The sequence below is a fragment of the Spermophilus citellus genome (genome assembly GCF_964194105.1).
Source record: "Spermophilus citellus genome assembly, chromosome: 9".
In the NCBI taxonomy this organism is placed as follows: domain Eukaryota; kingdom Metazoa; phylum Chordata; class Mammalia; order Rodentia; family Sciuridae; genus Spermophilus; species Spermophilus citellus.
In genome coordinates this window covers 110,424,703-110,449,508 of record NC_138191.1, presented here as the reverse complement: position 1 = coordinate 110,449,508, position 24,806 = coordinate 110,424,703, and the positions used below count along the sequence as shown (strand labels likewise).

The window sequence follows — 24,806 nt, the reverse complement described above, 5'->3', positions numbered from 1 at the left end:
AAATCCATTTGATGAGTTAAGGTATAGGTCTTCTATCCCCAAAATTCACCCACAAACATACCTCTCCACAGTTTTGCCCATAATTTCATGGGGTTCATGTACTTCCTAAAACCCATCCTCAGATAATCGGTTATGTTTAAATGCAGATTCCACCGGACGCGGCGGAATGCCCTTGACGACCTTTTAGAATCGCCGCTCTTTCATCACGCGGACTAAAGGGGCCCAAGAGGTTACCGGGCTGCGAGTCCCCTAGACCCTCACGGTTTCCCCAGGCCCTTCCAGCTCTCCCCTCCCCCAGGCCTGTGCCGCGCAGGTGCGAAAACCTCAGGGGCCACCCGGGCGCGACGGCCCGGGAGCAGGGGGATGGGACCCCGGGAGGGGCGGAGGTGGGGGTGGGGGCCTTCCCGGTGTTGCCTGGCGACGGCGCTCTCCACCCAGGCCGTTCCACTTCCTCGGCAGGGGCGCCGCGGGCCGCGCAGTCGGTGACCGACCTCCCGGAGCGGCCCTCTTCCGGCTTGCCCCCCTCCGCCGGGCGTTGGCGAGCTCCCGTGACGTCACAGGAGGCGGGGCCAGCGCCGCTGCCGGGTGCTGGAGGCGCCATTGGAGCCGGCTTGGCTTGCGAGCCCCGCTGAGGAGCCGGAGCTTGGGCCGCAGCAGCCGCCGCGTCCGCCCCTGGTCCCTGGCCCCTCAGCGTCATGGCGTGCGGGGCGACGCTGAAGCGGCCCATGGAGTTCGAGGCGGCGCTGCTAAGCCCCGGTTCTCCGAAGCGGCGGCGCTGCGCCCCTCTGCCCGGCCCCACTCCGGGCCTCAGGCCCCCGGACGCGGAGCCGCCGCCACCGCTTCAGACGCAGACCCCGCCGCCGACTCTCCAGCAGCCCGCCCCGCCCGGCAGCGAGCGGCGCCTTCCAACTCCGGGTAACCTGCGCTGCTGCGGGCTTGGCAGGAAGCCAGGCCCAGGCATTGGGGGCTGGGGTGTGGGAAGGGGTCTTGAACGCCGGGCGAATTCTACCACGGACCCCTTCTTTGCCTTGAGAAAAGGGAACTGGGGTGCTGCTGGGCCTGGCTGCTTCCGGGGATGGGAGACATCCAGGAAGGGTAGTGGCCCCTCGGTGTCGGTTTTCGGTTTTCCTGAAGCTGGAGAACCTAGAGGAGTGGGCACCAAAAGGAAGATGGGAATACCCAGGCCGCTGAGCCCTCCCCATCCCTGAAACCCCTCTTGTCTACGCTGCACCCCGCCGCCCTGCAGATCCAGTGGGCCATGGGAAATTGGATTCTGCTCACGAACCCGGCCTTGAGGGTGGCGGGTGGGGGCGGGTTACTCGGAAGGGGCATTGAGTATGTGCAGCTCAGCACCGAAATGTAGATTATAGGAAGACCTGATTTCCAGACGTCTTTAGGGACTAGAAGCCGTCTCAGGAGTCCTGGAATCCGATTTCAATCTATTTCTAAAAGAGACTGGCCAAGTTTTATTCTATGGTTATTGTCTTGTACCGAATATGGCTCGAAATCAGTAGGTTATTGGCCAGAATTTGAGGCTCTTTCAACATACAGAGGTTCTTGTAGCAAGAATTCAACTATCTAATGCAGAGACTCTCCTTCAATAGGGCATTCCATTTGGCCAAGGGAAGGTCTGGTGTGACAGTAAAGATACATATCATATTGCATTACTAGAGGGGAAAGTGCATCGACATTAATATTCAGCAGTTTTAAAGAACGTCCAGAAATGAGGGATTCCTAAAGTGGATTTTTGGAAGTTATTTCTTTGTGCGTTTTTCTGTTCATCAAGCTTAAAGCAATCACCTTTAAACCATTCTTTCCTTACCTTTTTTCAGTTACCAGTGCCTTTAGATTTCATTTCCTCCTTCCTTTACATATCTATAATGTAGATTTAGACTCACACACCAAGATTTAGTTCCCACACCAAGATTGCTGCAGCCAGCGGAGTTCTTGGGTTTTTTTTTTTTTTTCCTTCTTCTTCTTCCCTATTCTGAGAATGGAACCCAGGGTCTCCAGTACCGCTGGACAAGTGCGGTACTGGATACCTACCTAGATACCTACCTAGCCCTCGCCCAGACTTTAGATCCTTACTGTGTTCACTTCTTTTTTAAACCTTGAAAATTGAAGGATTTATCAACTATAACCATATCTTATCTAGTCAGTTTTAATGTTTTGTTTGGTTGGTTTTTGGTTTGGTACTAGGGATCGAACGACTGAGCTATGTCCCGAACAGTTTATTTTTTATTTTGACATGAGGTCTCACTTAGTTGCTGAGGCTAGCCTGGAACTTGTGATCCTCCTGCCACAGCCTCCCAAGTTAATGCGATTACAGGCGTGACCTGGTCACGTTTTTTTAAAACATTTTCTTAAAACCCCGCCTCTACTCTTTCCCCCAGATCCATGTTGCTGTGCCTGTATCTTGTTGTTTCCCCCCTGTTTGCTGATTCCACTGCGAAATTTCTTCAAGTGGCCTATCCATTACCCAATCTGCCCCATAAGTATCTCTATTTTACTTTAAATTCCCTGATCATTTAATGTTGAATAGCTTTATGCACAGAATGAAATCATATTTGGAAAATTTTTTTTTTTGAAGGACAAAAGCAGGGGGGTAGAAATGGTGTAGTCCCAGCTACTGGGAAGGCCGAGACAGGAGAATCACATGAGGCCCAAAGAATCACTTGAGGCCCAAATTTCCACTGGATTTGTGATGTGTGTGTGTGTGTGTGTGTGTGTGTGTGTGTGTTTCCCCTTCCTCCCAATGATCTTAGATACCCAAGGATTGTCTTTTGAGGTCTCACTTCTACAAAATGGAATTAATACTTGCTCCATTTATCATTTGTTGAGGACCTACATAGATGGCTGCAAAAAATATTTTTGAAAACTATAGTAGTAGGCTTTATGTAATCATTAAGTACTACCCTCTAGACTAATAGTGTTGTTCACATTACAATAAATGCTGAATAAATGATTGTTGAATGTATTTGGGAGCCTGAATATGGAAGTGTAATAATGAGAACTTTTGTTATTTTTTCTTTCTCTGTGTGTGCTGGGTATTGTACTTAGGGCCTCACACCCAGCCAAGGGCTGCTGTTTTTTAAATCTTAAAAACCTAGCCTTTGGAAAGATCATCCCCCCCCAAAAAAAAAAATTATGCAAACCAGTTTCTTGGTCATTTATGTTACATTTTATTTAAAATGAAATATTTATTTTTAAAGATCAGTTGTTTCTTGGGGGGGAGGGTAATGGGGATTGAGCCCAAGGCATACTTAGCTGTGCTCTAGCACTACCACTGCAGTATATCCTCAGCTCCTTCTCTTTTGTGTGATGGCTGGGGATCAAACCCAGGACCTCACTCTTGCTAGGCAAGCACCCTATCATTGAGCTATACCTCCACCCCCATGTCTCTTTCTTTTTTTTCTTTTTTTTTTTTAAGAAAACTAAACTTTTTAATATATCTTTATTTTGTTTATTTATTTTTATGTGGTGCTGAGGATCAAACCCAGGGTCTTACACATGCGAGGTGAGCGCTCTACTGCTCGGCCACAACCTCAGCCTCTCCATGTTTCTTAATGCTTATTTGGGTCTACACGAGAGATATAGAAAGTATTAATGATTCATAATTTGATGCTTTGGTTTAAGTGAAAGGTGCCTTGTGGATTAAAAAGGAAGAATGGGGAAGGGAATGTTAGTTGTTATACTAACAAGAGTCAAGTAAAAAGCTAATGGAAAGTAAGTGTAATAATCAGTGACTTCATTTTATAATATCCCAGTTATCTCAAAGGTTGTAAATTTATGTCATGAATAGTCAAGAAACTTTTTTACTTGACATTAAAAAAAAAGATGTATAATAGAGCACTTTCTGTGGAAAGACCTATAGAATTAAGCCTTTTATTGCTTAAATTTTTAATGAGTAAATGCAAGGCATGAAAGGGGATTGTTGACCTCAGGGAGATGTGGAGATGTTTATAAATATGGAGTGAGTCTGTATGCAAAGCTTTTTTTTTTTTTTTTTTTTAAGTACTGAGGATTAAACCTAAAGATGCTTTACCACTGTGTTACATCCCCAGACTTTTTACTTTTTATTTTGGAACAATGTCTCACTAAATCTCTTGAGATTGGCCTCGAACTTGCAGTCCTCTTGCCTCAGCTTCCTGTGTTGCTGGATTATAGTATTTTTAAAAAATATTTTTAGTTGTAGATGGACACAATACCTTTATTTTGTTTATTTCATTTTTTTAAATATTTAGTTAGTTAGTTAGTTAGTTTTCGGCGGACACAACATCTTTGTTTGTATGTGGTGCTGAGGATCAAACCCGGGCCGCACGCATGCCAGGCGAGCGCGCTACCACTTGAGCCATATCCCCAGCCCCTGTTTATTTCATTTTTTATATGGTGCTAGGTATTGAACCCAGGGCCTCACACATCCTAGGCAAGCGCTCTACCACTGAGCTACAACCCCAGCCCTAGGATTATAGTCTTGCACCACAACTCCTGGCAGGAAGCAACTAAGGATCATGACTTGTGAGTTGGAGAATACATTCTGACTTGAGATAGCATTTTAGTTGGCTGGGTCTTCAGTGGAGGAATGGCACACCCCCTTGTCAAGCAAATGGAAACTGCTAGAGCAAGGGCTCCAAACTCTACAGGAACTGAAGAACCAATAGTTTCGTTCAACTAGCTTATAGTGGGAAGGGGACCTGGGAAAATAAATTGGGGCTGGGTTTTGGAAGATATATTCAAGAGTTTGAATTTTGGTCTAGCAACTAGGAACCATGGTACAGTTTTTTAGCGTGATAGAACATGGAAGAACCACTTCAAATAATGAGAAACAAGGATTAAAATTAGCATCCACTGGGCTGGGGACATAGCTCAGTTGGTAGAGTACTTGCCTGGCATACATAAGACCCTGGGTTCAATCGCCAGCACTACAACCACAACAACAACAACAAAAATAACATCCACTGTTAAGAACTTTTGCATTTTTCTTTTTAAAAAATTACTGTTTTCTGTTCTATGTTCTTCAGAAAAAAAAAAAAATCACACCTACTTCCTTATATTTCTCCTTTGAATGTTCATATTCTTAGACTTAGTAGTCTTTCTAATATTGTATCTTTCCATTTGTACACTTTACCATACAGGAGGCTGTTAAAGAGGTTTGTTTATCAAAGAACTTCTGTTCTCTTGAGCATTGTCCTCATACTTGTCCTTTCTTGTTTCAAGTCATTACAGTTTCTTACATCCTTGTATTGAATCTGGCAAGTATGTGCTTGAGGAATAGTACATTTTAAAAATGAAGTGAAGACTTTGTAAATTCAAGGGTCTAAAATAGGAACTTCATAGCACTCTTAAAGGAAAGCATTGTTTATCCTATATTGTTCCAGAATTTAGATGGAGAGTTAAGGAGTTTACCTATGTGTGGAGCTATTTTGAGTTCATACCATTTGTTAGACAGTACCATAATTTATTATAGCATTATGAATTACTCTTTGATTTTTGATTCACATAGGCATTTGACATTTATACTTAAGATCTTGAATGACTTCCCAAGATATAGTCACATGGTTATTAAGTAAAGAGCATTAACATCTCCCACCACTAAAAAATAGGTTATAGCAGCATATACACAATAATTTGAATTGAGACAAGGATGATATAATTTTCTGGGGTTTTATGTTTTGTGGGTTTTTTTTCCCACCCTTTTTGTTTGTTTTCACCCTTTTTTTTAGGGGGGGGGCAGTGTTGGAGGTTAGACCTGATCCACTCTACCACTGAGCTTCATCCCTAGCCCTATTTGTTTGTTTGTGTATTTAACTTAACTATCTACCTACCTATCTTTAAGACAGCATCTTACTATGTTGCCAAGACTATGTGCAAATTTGGAATCCTACCTCAGCCTCCTGAGTACTTGGGGTTACAGGTGTGGACCATGATGCCCCAGCTTTTTGTTTTTTTGTTTTTTTTTTTTAATTAGGGAGGCTTTATAATGTCTGGCAGGTGAATGCAAAAATGAAAAACTTGAAAACCACATCCTTCCAGATTCTTTTTTGTCTCTAGGAGTATACTTCAAGGTAATTTTTGGTGTTTCCTGGACTCCCTTTAATAGCCTTAGCAAATTTGGCTTGTGATTTTCTTGACTCAGAATAGCAATTTTTTTTTTTTCCTATACCTCTGCCCCTTCCTTCTACTCCTTGCCCTTTGTCCTATCTAAAGTTTCTTCCCATGCTCCCTGCCACCCAGTCCCCATTATTGATCAGCATCCTCATATCAGAGAAAACATTCGGTATTTGTTTTTTTGTTGTTGTTGTTGTTTGTTTTTTGGGGGATTGGCTTACTTCACTTAGCATAATATTCTCCAACTCTATCCATTTACCTGCAAATGCCATGTTTTATTCTCTTTTAATGCTGACTAATATTCCATTATGTGTATATAACATAGTTTCTTTATCCATTCATCTATTGAAGGCTATCTGGGTAGGTTCCACAATTTAGCTTTTGTGAATTGTGCTGCTGTAAACATTGATATGGCTGTGTCACTATTGCATGCTGTTTTTAAGTGCTGTGGGATAGCTAGGTCAAATGGTGGTTCCATTCCAAGTTTTCCAAGGAATCTTCATACTGCTTTCCAGATTGGTTGCACCAATTTGCATTCCCATCAGCAATGTATGAGTGTGCCTTTTCCTCCACATCCTTGTATTCTTAATAGCTGCCATTTTGCAGAATAGCAATCTGAATCCTACCAAGTGTTGTCTCTTGTAGGATCAGAAAATTCTTGTCTTAGCTCTATGACTGTAAGCAGTAAATCTTAGCTTCTCCCCTAATCAGTGTCCAGGCTGTGAAAATAGTTTTTGTTGTCTTCCTCAAAGATCTTTGAGTCTCACATGGGACAAAAGCTTCATTGTTAGAAGGTGTTGGGTGATAAGAGACTCACCTCTTAATACTGTTGTCTCTGAAAATGTAAAAAAATAAAGATAAAAAATAACTTCTGCTGGGCACATTAGTGCAAATCTATAATCCCAGCGACTCAGGAGTTTGAGTGAGGATCACAAGTCAGTAGCCAGCCTGGCAACATAGTGAAACACTGTCTCAAAATTTAAGGGGGGAGGAAGGTTAGAGATTTAGCTTGGTGGTAGAGCACCCCCAGATTCAATCCCTAGCTAGTACCACTAAAATAAAACAAAAATAATTCCTGTTAGACAAAGGGGGGTTTCTTTTACTATAAATTGTACTTATCATCTAGCAAACGGCAGTTCTGGATCTTCATTGCTATGAGAAAACAAGTGTGGGGAACTGTTTGGGTGGCTTATGCCAAAATAGCTGCTGTTCTACTCATTGTTGAAATAGCAATAAGAGCACACTATCTGGGGCTATGGAAGGAGTGTTTGATATAGTATCAGTGTTCATTTTTTAATATAAATACCATGGGGGGAAGGAAAGAGATTTGAGAACTGCATGCTAAAAGGAATATTTAAAGTCTAGTCGAAAGACCTGTCCTCCACCTTCTGAAGAAAGTTGGAAAAAATGACAAAGTGAATGCTTGTTTCTTTCTTTTTTGTTAGAGCAAATTTTTCAGAACATAAAGCAAGAATATAGTCGTTATCAGAGGTGGAGACATTTAGAAGTTGTTCTCAATCAGAGTGAAGCTTGTACTTCAGAAAGCCAGCCTCACTCCTCAGCACTCACAGCACCCAGTTCTCCAGGTAAGCATGTTTTCATGGGCAAAATGGATATTTAATAAGAGTTTATAAATGGTATTTATATTGGTGGCTTCCAATCCAGAATTGATCTTTTCTAAAGTAATTAAATTAGTAAAGTAGTTGCATAAAGTAGTTACTGCTTATTACTTTTAAAACCAGTCACAAAATTGGATTAATTTGTTTGGTGGTCTTCCACCCAGTACAAGAGCATGTTCCTCTCTGCAGTGTGTCTGTTGGCCATAGGAGAACTATTTAATCTTAACTTTAAATAAGTTAAATAAAATTTAAGTTCTTAAATTTATTTAAGTAAATAAATCTTAAGTTCACAAATAATCTGCTATTAATATCTGCAGTGCTGGGGATCAAACCTAGGGCTTCATGGTATGCTAAGAGTTCAGTTTCTCAGATGGATGTAATGATCATATTTCAAGGGCACACAGTAGCCATATGTGGCAGTTGTATTGGGCAGCAAATAAGAGGACATTTCTGCTTCTTAGAATGTTCTGTTGAACAGTACTGCTATATAACATCATTTACAGATGGCCAGTGAAGCTCAAAAGTAGGATCTCAGGCCTGGTAAGGTGGTGCTTGCCTGTAATCCCAGTGGCTCAGGAGGCTGAGGCAGGAGGATCATGAGTTCAAAGCCAGCCTCAGCAATTTGGTGAGGTCCTAAGCAACTCAGCAAGACCCCATCTCTAAATAACATATAAAGAAAGGGCTGGGGGTGTGGCTCAGTGGTTAAATGCCTCTGGGTTCAATCCCCATACCAAAAAAAAAAACAAGCATAGAATCTCAGTGTTTGAGGGAATCTTCTTGGTCACTTTGTGAACCAGCCTTTCCTACCATTTCCTCCAAATAGTCAGCAGACCTGTTTTTGAACATCTGCAGTGGTGGTGGGCTGTCTCCTTTAATAGTAGAGGAGTTTGTTTCCTCACAAACTTGACAGTTCTAAAGGTTAAAAAATTACCTTAAATTAAGTGCATGTTATATATGTGCAATCCCAGCAATTTGAGAGGCTGAGGCAGGAGGATCAAAAATTTGAGGCCAGCTTAGCAATTTTATAAGACCCCATCTCAAAAAAAAAAAAATTTTTTTTTAAGGGCTAGGTATGTAGCTCAGTGGTAGAAGTGCTTATGGGTTCAATCCCCAGTACCAATAAACAAATAAAAACAAATTGCCTTGATTAAGAATTATCTTCTTATAGAAGTTGTTGTTTGCCAGGAAGTAAAAGGTCAGGGGAGAATGGAGAGAAGCTGCTTAACAGGTAAGGAATTTTTACCTTTTGGAGTGATAGAAATGTTTTAGAACTAGGAAGAAATGGTTGTTTAACAACATTGTAAACAATTCAGTTGCATTGTATACTAAATGCAACTGAATTGTTCACTTTAAAATGGTTCATTCTCTGTTATGTGAACTTCAGCTTTAATATGTTGCTATTACTTTTTAAAATTTTTTATTTATTCATTTTAGTTGTTGATGGGCCTTTATTTTTTATTTTTATGCTGTGCTGAGAATCGAACCCAGTGTCTCATATATTCGAGGCAAGTGCTCTACCACTGAGTCATAAACGCAGCCCTATATTGCTATTAATATTTGCAGTGCTGGGGATGAAACCTAGGGCTTCATGGTATGCTAAGCAGGTGCTGAACCACTGAGCTACACTGCCAGTCGGGTAATTTTTTTTTTTTTTTTTTTTTTTTTTTGCCCCTTGGTACTGGGATTGAACCCAGAGACACTTTATTTATTTTTAAAAATATTTCTTTTAGTTGTCAATGGATCTTTGTTTATTTATATGTGGTGCTGAGAATCGAACCCTGTGCCTCACACATGCTAGGCAAGCGCTCTACCACTGAGCCACAACCCCAGCCACTCCAGAGGCACTTTACCACTATATACCCAGCCATTTTTTAATTGAGCCTGGGTCTCCCTGAGTCTTCCTGAGTTGCTTGGGGCCTCAGCCTCTCAAGTCACTGAGATTACAGGCGTGAGCCACCATGCCTGGCAAGTTATTGTTTTTTAAAGTTGTCTTCTTATAATCCAAATATTTTAGCTCTAGGACAGTAAGTATCTTTCTAATTGTCTTTGCATGTACTTAAATGATGGAGCTTTCAAAGTCTCCCCTAATAATTTTTTTTTGAGATTTTAGTAATATAACTTTAAAGTACTAGAATATGTTATGGGTAGAGAAATTATTACAAATGATATTTGTGAACTTTGTGGACCAGCAGGCAAGTCTGGATCACAAAGTGACCAAGGAAGATGTTTCAGTCATGTTTCATTTCATTTGTAGGGCAAAATATATGCTCTTTAGTTTAAGCAAAAATGATTTATTTTTGGGTATTAAATGGCTTAAACCATTTGTTTTTCTGTGTTAAATGACTTAAAGACTAATAGGAGGCCGGGCGTGTGACTCAGTGGTAGAACACTTGCCTAGCGTGCATGAGGCACTGGGTTCAATCCCTGGCACCACATAAAATATAAAATAAACAAATAGAATAAAGTTATTGTGTCCATCTACAAATAAAAAAATATTTAAAAAACAAATAGGGATGAAGAAACAGATCCTAGTGTGATCTCTGAAAAACACCTCAAAACTGGATCATCACTGAGGCTGTTGCTTTATTTTGATCAGGAAATCACCTTTGGGATCTGTTGCTCCAGTTGCCAACTCCAGAACCAGGCTGCTTATCCTTTAGCCTCAACATTGAAATAGGTTCCTGGTTTAAGCTTATCCACCCACTTACTTCAGTAATGAATTTAGATCTTTTGTGAGTGAATCTGATTAGTAAGACCACGACATCTGAAATCTTAAGCTACCAAGGTTTTGAATTTCACAGTCTGCTGGCAAAGAGACAGAAGGGACACTAGAAGGAGGGTTATAATAGGTACTAATAAACATTTAAGCAGGGGTATTCTTAATGTTTACCATGGAAGTTCTCATTCTCATGATAGATTTCCATATGTGTGTGGGGGTTTTTTTTGTTTGTTTGTTTTATGTTCTGCAGTGCTGGGGATTGAATGCAGGCCCTGAAACATATTAGGCAAAAGTGTCATCAAGTTGTCTGAGCTGGTCTTGAACTTGTGATCCTCCTGCCTTAGGCCTCCCAAGTAGCTGGAATTATAGGCGGGCGCCACCAGCTTGTTTCCTTTAGTTTTAATTTAGAAAGGAATTCTTTGTGAATATGTTTGAACTTGTTAACATGATTCCGTGACCTTAAAGGTTAATGCCTTTGCTAAGTTTTTTTTTTTTTTTTAATATTGGGCAAGTCCTTTGGTCTCCTGAGCTTCTAATTGCCCATATCAACCAGAATCACCTGTGGAGTTTAAAAATAAAAGCTGCCCAAGCCCCGCCACAGAATTAAATCAGAATTTAATTTAAATCTTTTCTTGTTAATTTTACAGATCTTGTACCTACTTCATTAAACATAGGTCTAGATGATCTCCAAAGATCAAGTAGCTCTCATGTTCTGAATCTATTTTCCCTAATCTGGACTCGAGATTTTATACCCTTTAAACTTTTTGTTCTTGTCTTTATGAAATGAGTATTGAATATGAATAGATTCTTATGGCATCATAACTTTTTCTTACATCTGAATACATGTTGTTCTTCCTATCTCAGTTTACCTTTGGCTTTGCTTTATGAAATAAAGGTAGAAGCCGAATTTTATGAAAATACTCATGTAACATAAAGATATAATTTTTTCTTTTTTTTGGTGGTTGTGGTACTGCTGGGACACTCTACTGCTGAGCTATATTCCCTGCCCTTATTTTTTATTTTGAGTCAGACTCTCACTCACCCATGCTGGCCTCTAAATTTGGGATCCTTCTGCCTCAGCCTCCTGAGTAGCTGGGATTACAGGTGTGTGCCACCATGCCCAGTTTTAGTTTTTATAATCTTGAGGATTGTTTATATAAATTGTTAATTACAAACCTTAGAACCTTAATGTATTATATAAACTATATTTATCTTTTGGTCAGGTTCCTCCTGGATGAAGAAGGACCAGCCCACCTTTACCCTTCGACAAGTTGGAATAATATGTGAGAGGCTTTTAAAAGACTATGAAGATAAAATTCGGGAGGAGTATGAGCAAATCCTCAACACCAAACTAGCAGGTAGGCCCAGGCAATAATTTTGCTATCACTGTTAAATAGGATTCAGTAAGAATTAACCCTCTGCTAAGTAACTTTAAAAAGAATAGGGCTTCATGCAAAAAAGATCATTGATTTGATCCATCATGTTGCTTAATCGGTGGTGGGATATAGTACTAGCTTCCCACTAGGTGTTTGGGAGGAGTACAGTATTGTTAATTTTTAAAGTTCTGGATGGGATCAATTTGTGAATATGGGAAATTAGGCATCTTGTGATTTGAGAGGTATAATAGAATATAGAGTCTTATGTGAAAGGAAGGAATCTGAATCAGGAATAGAGGGCTGCGGATATAGCTTAGTGGTAGAGCACTTGCCTAGCATGCCTTGGGTTCAGTCAGTTCCTAACACAGCAATTTTTGGGGGATGGGGGTCAGGATCCTCTGAATCCAGAATAGAAAGTAGTGCCTGATTAGTGAAAAAAGGACAGGGTTAGAAATGAGTGCAGTGATGCATGCTTATAATTTTGCTTTTGTGAAGCTGAGACGGGAGGATCACAAGTTCAGTCCATTCTGGGCAACTTAGACCCTGTTTGAAAATAAAAGTTTAAAAAAGGACCAGGGCTGTAGCTTAGTGGTGGAGCACTTGCCTAGTATTCACAAGGCCCTGGGTTACATCCCTTGGTACTGGGGTGGGGTGGAAGAGACAATCTATATTGGGATCAGAGTGGTTTTAGGTTACGACTTTCTGTAACAATATCATTTTTTAATCTGGTGACCTACACGGCATGGTTCATTAGAATATTAATTGGTCTGGGGCTGGGGCTGTAGCTCGGTGGTAGAGCGCTCAGCTCGCACATGTGAGACATTGAGTTCAATCCTCAGCACCACATAAAAATAAAGATATTGTGTCCAACTACAATTAAAAAAAATTTAAAAAGATATTAATTGGTCTGATTTATTTATGTGTGTGTGTGTGTGTGTATATATATACAGACACACACACAAACACACATATATTAATGTACATGTATATATATTTAGCAGTACTGGGAGATTGAACCCAGGGTGCTTTACCATTGAGTTATATCCTCAGCCCTCCCTATTATTATTATTATTTTCTAATATTTATTTTTTAGTTGTAGTTGGACACAATACCTTTATTTGTTTTCATGTGGTGCTGAGGATCAAACCCAGGACTTCGTGCTTTCTAGGCGAGTGTGCTATACCACTGAGCCACAACGCCAGCCCCTCCTTTTTTTTTTTTTTTTAATTATTAGCTACACCTGACATTACAATGATCTTGATTCATACATTTGAATCAATTGGGGTATAATTTCTCATTTTCCTGATTGTACAGATTGCAGAATCACATTGGTCATACAGTCACCTATATACATACAGCAATTCCCCTCCTATTATTTTTTTATTTTAAGACAGGACCTCACTAAGTCACCCAGGCTGGCCTCTAAATTTGGGATCCTCCTGCCTCAGCCTCCTGAATTGCTGGGATTACTGATGTGCACACCACCGTATCCTGGTCTGCTTTAAATTGAGAATTGTTGTGTTAAACAAAGTTAAATAGTTTTTCTCTTATAGAACTTTGGATCCTTTAATATACTTTATATTTTAAGAAAATAACTCTATAGAGGATGGGAGTATAGCTTGATAATAGAGTGTGTGCTTAGTATGTACAAGGCCTTGGGTTCGGTTCCAGTATCAGTTGACACTAAGTTACTTCCATTTTCACAGATATCAGGCTACTTCTACCTTTCTAATGATTTTCCCTTTAGAGAGGTATTTCTGCAGAATTATCTACAATTATATAGTATAGGGTTTTCTCTTAGGTTTCTGGCCATCCTGTCTCTTCCATTTATGTTTTTTTTTTCAATGTGTATGTTAAATTTACGGCGAAAGAGGACTTCAAAACTTGGATTGGGCATGGTGGTGCACATCTGTAATCTCAGTGGCTTGGGAGGCTGAGACAGGAGGATTTCGAATTCAAAACCAGCCTCAGCAATGGCAAGGCACTAAGCAACTCAGTGAGACCCTATCTCTAAATAAAATACAAAATAGGGCTGGGGATATGGCTCATCATCAGTGGTTGAATGCCCCTGAGTTCAATCCCTGGTACCAGTGTCCACCTCACCCCACCCCTTAAACAAACAAACAAACAAACAAAAAAAAACACTTGATGTCCCAGAGGCTGGGGATGTGACTCAGTGGTAGAATGTTTACCTAGCATGCAGAAGACCCTGGGTTCGGTCCCCAGTACCAAAAAACAAAACACTTCATGTCTCAAAAGGAGATTTGCTAAAACTTGCTGGCCTGTGGTAGTGAAGCACGTATTTCTTTCTTGGGCAGGGGTAGGTGATGAAGTTTATATAAGGGAAGAGGTTTTTAGGAAAATATTACCATAGATGATCAGTGATAAGTCTAGGAGCTAGGAATTTGGATTTGAGATCAAAAAGGAAGAGAGAGTGACCTTTATAAGGAGGCTTTGAGAAGGCAGAGAATTCAAACTGGGAAGATAGATATGATCCTGATACTTGATTCTTAAAAAATTGGGATTAGAGGCAGTTTCTGGGATAAGTACATGCTGTTTTTTTCCCTCACAGAACAGTATGAATCTTTTGTGAAATTCACACATGATCAGATTATGCGGCGATATGGGACAAGACCAACAAGCTGTAAGTATGCCAAGTTTTTCTTTGGTTTTCCCAAGTACTGAGAGCAAGATATCAACACAGAATATCTTGTCCCCTGAGAGCAAAAACCCTGTGAAGTAAAATAATAGCTAAGAATACTTTGTGCCCAGCACTGGTTAAGCCCTTTAAATCTTCAGTGACTCTTAACATATTCCTCACAGTAACACCAAGAGGGAGGAATCATTAGCCTCATTTATAGTAAAGATAGCACTTAAGAGAGCTTAAGTAATTTGCCTGAGCTCATGTAGCTATTGGTTCAGCCAGGATTAAAACCTACAGTATTCTGGCTGCAGCACCAATATTATTTTGTTTACCTATCTTTTCTCCAGAAAGGTGGTTCCATTTGTTCATTCATGAAAGTTGTTTCCTTAAGCTAACTAGCTTATATATGATCAGGGGATTTTTTAACTACCAGTTACAGCATAAATTATAAATATATCTAATTGAACCTGAGCCAGGTTTCTTATATTCATAAAGTTTAGTACCTTTTAAATTGTGACACATATGCTGTTAATGAATGTTAGAAAAGCATGACAGTACTTTTTTTTTTTATTTTTTTTTTTTAGTATTCTTACCCTCTTTTGCTTTTTATTCCTAATTTGCAGATGTGTCCTGAAGCTTTCTTGCATTATCTGGGTACCAGGTTTGACCTCAAGAGATGGCTGCTGTACACTTTTTGCAACTGGTTTGATATCACATTTCAGCTCCAAAACTTTGCATCCTGAGAACACTTAAACGTTTCTGCAGGTCCATTTTATACAACTTGAAAGACCTTAAAACTTTCTGGTTGCCACAAGCATATCTTTCTTTTCTGCTCATCCAATAAACAGCTGTGCCCTACTGTGATAGATTTTCCAAACAAAAATACCTGGAGCAGCAGTTTAGCAAAATATGCCTTCAGTGGCACTCAACAAATGGAGTTTCCCCAAGCACAGTTCTGTAAGAAGTGTGTGTGTGAGAGTGTGTGTATGTGTGTGTATGTATATTTTAAGTTATTATTTGTATTGTGCAAATTTTTTTTTGATCTTGGGGATTCTGGCTGTGAATTTGATGCACGACAATTATGGTTAAAAACATTTGCTTGGTCTATCGAAGATCATTAATGTTTTGTGACCATATAAGTTGTAACAGTGGATTGTTTTATGTGTAGGTATTATTGTTAAATACAGGGACTGTTTCCAGGCACAGAATATGAATCATAAGTTAGGATGGACATTAGATGTGATTATGATGATATAGCAAAGGTCTGCGGTCCTAGATCTACAAATGTGTGGTAAGAAGTTAGAACAAACTGGAGACAGGCCATTGACACATGGACTCTACCTAGTTGTGTTAGGGAAAAAAAAAAAATCTGACTCCAAGCCTTAAAATACCCCGTGGAGTCGCCGCTCACCTCTTCATACAATCAAAGAGCTCCCTGGACACTGAACCTCTAAAGGGAAACAGTCTCTCCTGGAGCAGAAGCATCGGGGTTTGCTCGGGAGCATAGTATAGGTGAGCAAGGGACTGGGCCAGGCCCCAGCAGCACTGCTACTTGGGAGGAACCACTTCACCTTTGTATTAGTTATTAAAAATACAATTCAGATTCTTTGGGCAGGTTCCCCCAAATTCTTCTGAGGTGTCCATGTTCAACTGCTTGAGCTTTGTTTTGGCAACCCCCTACCCGAAGTTGCTTATAGGCTGTTCTTCACCTTGTTTCCAAGGCTGCAGAGCAGAAAGTAGCCTCTGTTTTGAGGAGGTGGAGTTAAGTATACATTTATTTTTTACTGTGACTTGTTCAGGACCACATTTTACAAAATGCCTTGTTTCCTTTATTGTTTCTGGAAAGGAAAGTTCTATTAAAATTGTTTTAGTTTGAACATAGAATAGTTTTTTTAATTATGGCTTATTTTGAAAATTTTTGAGTTTAATTCAAATGTATGCCAATACCTTCCAAAGTAAGGTAATATTCAGAGACAGTTCTGATCAGATGGCTTAGAGAAATTTTTGGAATGTTCACATTCGAAGATTCCTTATTAATGAATGTCTGACTTAAATCTAACCAAAAACTGCAACATTATTCTTTGTACATTTTCATTATATAGTGTTAACAAGCTTAGTTGCAAATAAAATACTTAAGCTATTTGTTTACTTTGCCTTCTTCATACTGTGATAATGTTTATTATTTTAAATAACCTACATCAGCTGCTATACCCATTTACCCAGCTCATCATTGCATTGAAGATTTATAGACTTTTTTTTTAAAACCCAGCATTGAGTTTTAAATAATTAAAGAATGATTTTTACTTCATACTTGGAGGGTAATTTGTTTCATCTCTTCCCCCCACCGCCCAGAGTAGTTACCTGTTCTGTAAGAGGAGTATAGCAATAGCTATATAATGGGAGTGGCCCAGCAATGGAATAGTCATACCAAAACAAGAAAGGGGTGTTGGTGGGGGCCATCAAAAGTTGTGAAGGCTGCCAGGAGCAGTGACACAAACCTGTAATCCCAGCTACTTGGGAGGCTGAAAAAAAGGATAGCAAATTTGAGGCCAGCCTGGCAACTTAGCAAGACTCCCTATCTCACATAAAAATAAAAAGTTAGGGGGCTGGTATATAGCTCAGTGATAGAGCACCCCTGGGTTCAATCCCCAGTATCGGGAAAAAGAAAAAAATAGTGCAGGCTAGACTGGGAATGAGGAACATTGATTCACTGAAGACTAATTATAGATCAATGTGTGCTCCCTTTCTGTTGCAAGTGTCAATACCCATTCCTACTAAATGGCTTCTGGCTAAGAAGTAAAATAGGTTTCTATAAGGAAAATGACACTCCACTCTATCATGCCCCCCCCATTGCCCCCTGTATTGGCTATTGTGTTACGATAAGGTTACCCTCTGGGGCCATAGGATAAGATACCACCATGGCTGTTTTGTGGGATCTCCTGTAAAGCATCTACACATACATGTTTGTTTAATGCCTGTAATCCAGAGAAAAAAAATAATTCCAAGGACAGAAAACGGGACCCTAAAAGCTGGTAGGTCTTCGACTGGCAAAAAATTTGAGTTTTCCCCTAGAATTTCTAGGAATTGAACTAAGGACACATTCCTGGCCCAAGGAAGAAGAAAACCTACAAAAATTTTAAGGATACATTGGGACTTGTAGTTTCAGAAAGTTGTATCTAGTGAGCTAGTTAAAAAGTTTCACATTTTTGTAGTAGGGGGAGCAGTACCAGGGATTGAACTTGGGCACTCGCAGTGAGCCACCTCCCCAGCCTTATTTTGTATTTTATTTAGAGACAGGGTCTCACTGATATGCTTAGCAACTCACTTTTGCTGAGACTGACTTTGAACTCATGAACCTCCTTCCACAGCCTCCCCGAGCCCGACCAAGTTTTGCTATTTTAATTTCAATTGTTATCCTATTTTTTAGTAACACGTTAAGTTTAAGGGGAATAAAAGGAGTAAGTATTCTTCCTGGTCAGGAATGAAAGGAAAACAAAGTTCTAAAGGTAATGATAATTGTTGAGAGCTAGCTCCCCAAGGGGAGAATGTCAAGAGATGCAAGAATTTGGGGGCAGTGGGTGTTGCTCAAATGGTAGATCACTTGACTAGCATATGCACCCTGGGTTTGATCCCTAGTGCCACAAAAAAAGTAAGTGTATAAATAAAAATTAATTTTCAGGAAGGCTGACAAACATGGTTGAGTCTTCTCTGTCCACCGGGAGGATTGGTTGGCTAGCATCATAAAGGAATGGTCTTTAGGTATTTGAAGTCTTGGGATTTAGTTCCTCTTGTGTTAATCATTTGCTTATGTGAACCTGATCAAGTTACTCTCAGCCATGGTTTATCTGTAAAGTGAGGCTTAATAAAATGTACAGCATTCAGTTTTGTTTTCAAGTGCAAGAAATAGTTTACACAAAGTATTTAGCATAGCTTGAGGCATAGAATATATGCTTTAAAGTGTTACAGCCGGGTGCTAGGGATCAATCCATGCTGGGCAAATGCTGTGCCACTGAACTATACCCCCAGCCCCAACAGGTTTTTTGTGTTTTTTGGTTTTTGGGGTTTTTTTTTCTTTTTCATTTATTTATTTTTATCATGGTCTTCATCAGATCTGAAGATGAAAACCTTCCTGTTTACATAGTGGTATTCTCAGCTTTCCAATATGTCCATTACTTAAGATCATAATTTCACATTCTCTTATTAGAATTTATACTTTGAGTATTTGTCTAAAGAAACAATAAAAGATGAATGATAAATTAATTTATTAAGGCCTTTAAGTGAATCTGTTCACTATAGCAGGGGTCAACCATGGCTTGATTTTTATAGTTTTATGGGAACATTATCATTACCTATTTGTTTGCATTCATGGCCACTTTAATGCTCCAACTATGAACTTGAAGATATGCCCAAAGGCCACAGTATGAGCCTCAGAGTTTGCTGACTCTTGTGCTGTCATTAATAAACATTTAAAAAGAGCAAACTATGTTCTTTGATGCATCTGGTCGTCATGGATTGGTGAACACTTGCTCTAATTTGTCATTCCTAGAAAATTTTATACCTCAAGGTATGATGAAAAAGTCCTGTGCTCACAAATGAAAACTGCTGAAGTGAACATCTTCCAGAAAGGTCAATGAACAACTTTGTGGTGGGGGGTGGTGGTGCAAGGAACGGTGGGGTGGTGGTTACTGGATATTCAGAAGCACTTTATCATTGAACTACATCTCCAGACCCTTCTAATTTTTTAATTTTGAGACAAGGTCTTGAAGTTTCTCAGGACCTCATTAAATTGCTGAGACTGGCCTTGAATTTATGATTTTCTTGCCCCAGCTTCCCAAGTCTCTGTGATTACAGTTATGTGCCACTACACGTAACCTAATGAACCCGTTTTTAAAGCAATGATTCTCAAGGCTGGGGACAGGGTACATACTGTTGGTGAGGGGAAGATTCAGAATGACTAGTTATTTTCAGCATATTTTGAAATTTTAGGTACAAAAGTGGATTTGGGAATTTTATGTTTTGTTTATCAGAAAATAGCATGGATTTAAAGGTAATTTGTAAATACTACTCTTGCTGGGCACAGTGGTACATGCCTGTAATCCCAGCAATTTGTTGAGGCTGTCTCAAAAAGGGCTGGGGATGTGACTCAGTGGGAAAATGTCCCTGGCTTCAATCCCCAGTGTCCTCTCCTCCTCAACCTCCCTCCCCCACAAAAAAAGAAAAACTACTCTTACAGAACCGAGACTTCTTTGCTGCCCTGGAGATTCTTTATGGAAAATAGCTTCATGTTGTTATCTTCTAGAGCTACAGTTAAACAAACAAGACCTTGAATAAATTTGGACACCTCCAGGAAGAAAAGAGCATGTTTAGGGAAAAATTGGCTACCCACCCCAAATCATACTTTAAATTAAATAATTAGTACTTCATTACAGAGAGAATAGAGTACTTTAATAATTTCAGTATAGTTTTTCATCTCCTTATCTGTCAGGTTAACTGTGAAGCACATAGTATATTTGAAAAATTGCTTTTAGAAATAAGAACAGGTCCGGGGAGGGAATATAGCTCAGCTGATAGAGTGCTTGCCTCGCATGCACAAGGCCCTGGGTTCAGTCCCCAGCACCACAAAAAAAAAAAAAAAAAAAAAAAAAAATGAATAGGACAAGGATGAGGATTTCTACCTCCAGGAAGGATTTCTGGTTCTCGGGCTGGAGATACTACCAAACCATCTTAACTTAGGTTGAAGACTGGAGCCCCTGCATCATCCAGATGATAACAACCAGTTGGCAAGTCCACTTGAGGACTGGTTTACTTTTATCTCTCCTCTATGTTGAAGGTGTAATACTTTGGGTTTCCAGCTTACAATGTCTCTGATTGAAGTTTCCCACCTTTAGGTTCCTTTGGTTTTGATTTTAGTCCACTTCAGTCCATGAGGTTTCTGAAGACTTCAAAAAATTAATATCAGGTATGTAGGGCTGCTTCCCAATAGGCAAATGCTTTAAAGGAAAAAACAGGGCTCCAAATTCTCTTTTAGACTTTTGACTCTATTATTATTCATTATGTACTTAGCCTTTTGATGCTTTTAGTAAATTATTGTTTCAGCTGCCCGGTTTTTTTGTTTGTTTGTTTTTTGAGGGGAGAGAAGTACAGGGGATTGAACACAGGGCCTCACCATAAGTTAAGCATATGCTTTATCCTTGAACTATGCTCCCAGCCCCTCAACTGCTTTTTAGTTGGCGTTAGCACTGGGTTGATCAAATTTTTTCATACTCCATACTCCAGTCCTAGAAGTGAAAGTTCCCATGGGTTCCTTATTTCTTTGGAGCTGTGGTTAGTAGGTGAAGGCTCTTGACCTGGCTTGATATTCAACTTTCCTTCATATTAATGGGATGCAAGTAGGGAAGGACATGTTTATATTGCCCTTGTTTCTCAACCTTTGAGTAACTATTACTCGAGTCTTCTTTGTTCTGTATTTGGGGAGGACAATATTTGAGTTTTTAAAGCCTGGCAAGTTCTGTGAGTAGCCCTAGTTTGTCTTAAACCCCTTGTGCCCTTGGAGTTAAAGATTGAATGGTACAGGTAATGGGCCAAGAAAAAGAAGGGATGGTTCTAAGTAGCAACAGTAATCAGGAATGTACAGTTGCAACAAGGTTTCAAAGGGTAGGAATAAATAGAGCTAATGTAGGCAAAATTAGGAACTGGGACTTGAAGTGATAGGAAATGGTGGTGTACAATGAGGACCTTGTTTAGCCAGAGTAGAAAACCCATGTGGATCCTGGGAAGAGAGTTTGGAAGTAAGTAGGACCTACATAATAAAGGGCTTTGACTATTAGGAGTTTCACCCTTGACAGATTGACCATTAAGAACCTAACAATTTGGCCTGAGAATATAGCTCAGTTGATAGAGTGCTTGCCTTGCATGCACAAGGCCCTTGGTTCAATCCCCAGCACCACAAAATGAAAAAAAAAAAGAAAGAAAAAAACGAATAGTTTGGGCTAGTCAGAAGTAATGAAGACCTGTACATTGATTGGGAAGAATGATTAAACATGGTGATACTTTAAACTGGCTAAGAACATTGCTCTTTTTTTGTGTGTGTGTGATTTTACTTTTTATTTCCTTCACTTTTTAAGCCAATCATGAAATTTCACAGTGATTTCTGGGGTAGGAGCAGAAAAAAGATGGTGTTCAGAATCAGGGCTGTGGCCCAAGTGGCCTGAGGAGGTGCGGACAGGGCACCCTCACTGGGGCAGTTGGAAGAGTAAGGACTGCCCTGCTGGCAGGTAAGTGATGTTCCGAGAGCGTGAGAGCTGGTATGCTATGTCCTCGTGGCTTCCAGCTTGCGCAGCTCAATCAGGCCATCACCTGCAGTGGCCAGTGAGTTGGCAATCAGCTCGGCTACCTTGGAGTCACCCTCAGCAGAGATGATGACAGCTTTCTTTTGCTGTTCAGCCTTTTCCACCACAAATCTGGCCCTCTGCTTCCTGCTGAGCCACCTGTTTGGCTTCCACCGCTTCTGTGAACTCCTTCCCAAAGGTCAGATGTGTCAAGGATACATCATCCAGGATGAGCCCAAAGGTTGCTGCTCGCTCTGTAAAGTCAACGCTCACCTGCCTGGAGACCAGCTCTCTCTGGGTGATCAGTTCGCCAGCATCAAAGCGAGCCACCACTGACTTGAGGATCTCTTGGTGATGGACGGCAGCACTCATTCATCATAGTCCTCTCCAATGCTAATGAAGCTGACTAGCAACAGGTCGGAAAAGGATGCGCAGTGTGATGTTGACATTCTGCAAATCTTTGCTTTCAGTGATGACTGGCACATTACGTGGTCGAGAGCGGCAATCAAAGATAATAGGTTTCTGAACCCAAGGTATGAGAAAGTGAGTTCCTTCCCCTACCACAATGTCCTGTACACCACGGAATCGGTCAAAGATGACAGCTCTGTGCCCAGCATCCACATTATATAAGGCAGAGTTCACCACGCCTCCTGCAACGGCTAAGGCCAGGCCAAACTTGCCAATGGATTCAAACACTTTGGCAGCCATGTTTCCTTCTGCTGGACCCACTCACACCTGCTTACACTCTGACCTCCACATGAATTCCCCCAAGAACATTGCTCTTATAGAATCTTCCCAGTCTTACCTTCCTGGTCCCCATAACACATGTTCAGAGAGAGATTTTCTCTTAGTTTTATCTCTTTCCCCTTCACTTTCTAATCTAGTCTAATTCTATTAGCTACTGCTGGTCCCTTTTTTAGGAGTGGGAGAACATAGAGTCTCTTAAATTTACTTATTAAAGGCATTAATTAGCTCTTATATGGACTATTGAAGTTTTTCCTTTCATACTGTCCCCAGAAACCTATACTTGACCCATCATCTTTATCTTTCATGGTGCTCCTATTGACCTCTGCTTGGAATTAAATTCCATTCTTGATAGATGCCAACTTGAGTGGTGATCATCTTTCTGCTCCCTTCATCAAGGCATTTACCTATTCATTAGATAAATGTTTACTGAGCACTACTGTTTGCCAAGTATTGTTCTAGGCATTAGGAATATATCACTGAACTGAATAGACAAGGTCCCTGCTCTTGTGGCACTTATATTCTTGTGAAGCAAGACAGGCAAACTAGTAAATAAGTTAACCCAAGATTTAAAGGTGAAGAAGACAAAAATGCTAATGGCAATAACTTTATTTGATACCACTTTATTTGATACCACTGCTACACAGGTTTGAATAAACAACTGGGTAACCTGTAGATCCTAGTACATTTGGGGAAAGAGTGAATTTGTAAATTCTCCATCCCTAACCCAGTAAGTGAAGTTTGGGATAGAATAGAGCAGAGAAACAAAGTAATCTGAAAGATAAAGTAATGGATTGCAACATTTGGAATATAAAGGAAACCAGAGTGACCCTCTGAACTAAAAAAGAATGCCATCTGGGGATGGAGGAAATACCAAGTTGAAACAATTAGCATTCACTGAAGTAAACTGAGTTGGAGGGAGGGCAGTGTCAGGGGTAACCTGAAGTTGATAAACATTCCATCCCTAAAACTAATTCCCCTTATTTTAATATATTGAGCTGCCTCTTGACTTTAATTAGGTTCTCTTTTTTTAATATTTATTTTTTAGTTGTAGTTGGACAAAATATCTTTATTTTAATGTGGTGCTGAGGATCGAACCCAAGGCTAGGCAAGCGCTGTACGGCTAAGCCTCAAATGATATGATTACATGAAGGAAAATAAACAAAAACACAAGTGGTAAGACCAGAGACAGTTCACTACACCTGACATATATAGTCACCATAAGTTCACTGGAGCTAGTTTTATAGTCTTTTTTATTTTTTAAGAGAGAGAGAGAGAATTTGAATATATTTTTTTTAGTTTTCAGCGGACACAACATCTTTGTTTGTATGTGGTGCTGAGGATTGAACCCGGGCCGCACGCATGGCAGGCAGGCGCACTACCGCTTGAGCCACATCCCCAGCCCTATAGTCTTTTTTTTTTAATATTTATTTTTTAGTTGTAGCTAGACACAATATTTTATTTTTATGTGGTGCTGAGGATCAAACCCAGAGCCTCTCATATGCTAGGCAAGCGTTCCACCGCTGAGCCACAACCCCAGCCCTAGATAGTCTTATTAGTGAGTCAGCATTCCTGAGATCAGGGTCATTAAAAAACTAGTTGAAAGGAGGCTGCCAGGGCAGCTGAGTAGCTTTCCCCAGAAGCACCCTGCTATCTGTCTAGACACACCAGAACACTTAACAATGCAAGGAGTTTTATTACAGTTTTGTCCACTAGATTGTGTCCAGTAATGACTGCTTCTCTTCTTACTTTGGCTGCAGAGATAACCTGTAGAAGGTTTAAAATTATTTGATCTGGGAGTTAAGGGTAGTTTCAGGTAATACAATGAATGAAGCATAGCCACATACTTCATTTATTACCAAGAACTCAGTATAGTGAAAGAGTCAATGTAGACAAATAAATGCATTATACAATGTAATAAGAGCATAATGAGAAGTGCCAAGATGAAGTTCTGTGTTAATTACTCCACCTCAGAAAAGGTCTCACAATCCAACTTAGTCATCAGTTACTGCCATTACCATTTTTGTCTTCTTCACCTTTAAATCTTGGGTTAACTTATTTACTAGTTTGCCTGTCTTGCTTCACAAGAATATAAGTGCCACAAGAGCAGGGACCTTGTCTATTCAGTTCAGTGATATATTCCTAATGCCTAGAACAATACTTGGCAAACAGTAGTGCTCAGTAAACATTTATCTAATGAATAGGTAAATGCCTTGATGAAGGGAGCAGAAAGATGATCACCACTCAAGTTGGCATCTATCAAGAATG

The 24,806-nt window shown here is 40.2% G+C and overlaps 1 protein-coding gene and 1 pseudogene across 2 annotated transcripts; one reads left to right on the top strand and one right to left on the bottom strand.

The window, feature by feature from the left end:
• Window positions 1–524: 524 nt before the first annotated feature.
• Window positions 525–16,735, top strand: AKIRIN1 (akirin 1). The gene is made up of 5 exons (XM_081307983.1): window positions 525–915; window positions 7,554–7,694; window positions 11,670–11,804; window positions 14,395–14,466; window positions 15,090–16,735. The coding sequence occupies exons 1-5, from the start codon at window positions 696–698 to the stop codon at window positions 15,098–15,100; spliced, it is 579 nt and encodes a 192-aa protein (XP_081164109.1). The 5' UTR covers window positions 525–695; the 3' UTR covers window positions 15,101–16,735.
• A 4,948-nt stretch (window positions 16,736–21,683) lies between these two features.
• On the bottom strand, window positions 21,684–22,564 carry LOC308656822 (prohibitin 1-like; annotated as a pseudogene). The gene has a single exon. The product of its transcript is annotated as a prohibitin 1-like (transcript).
• Between the last annotated feature and the right edge of the window lie 2,242 nt (window positions 22,565–24,806).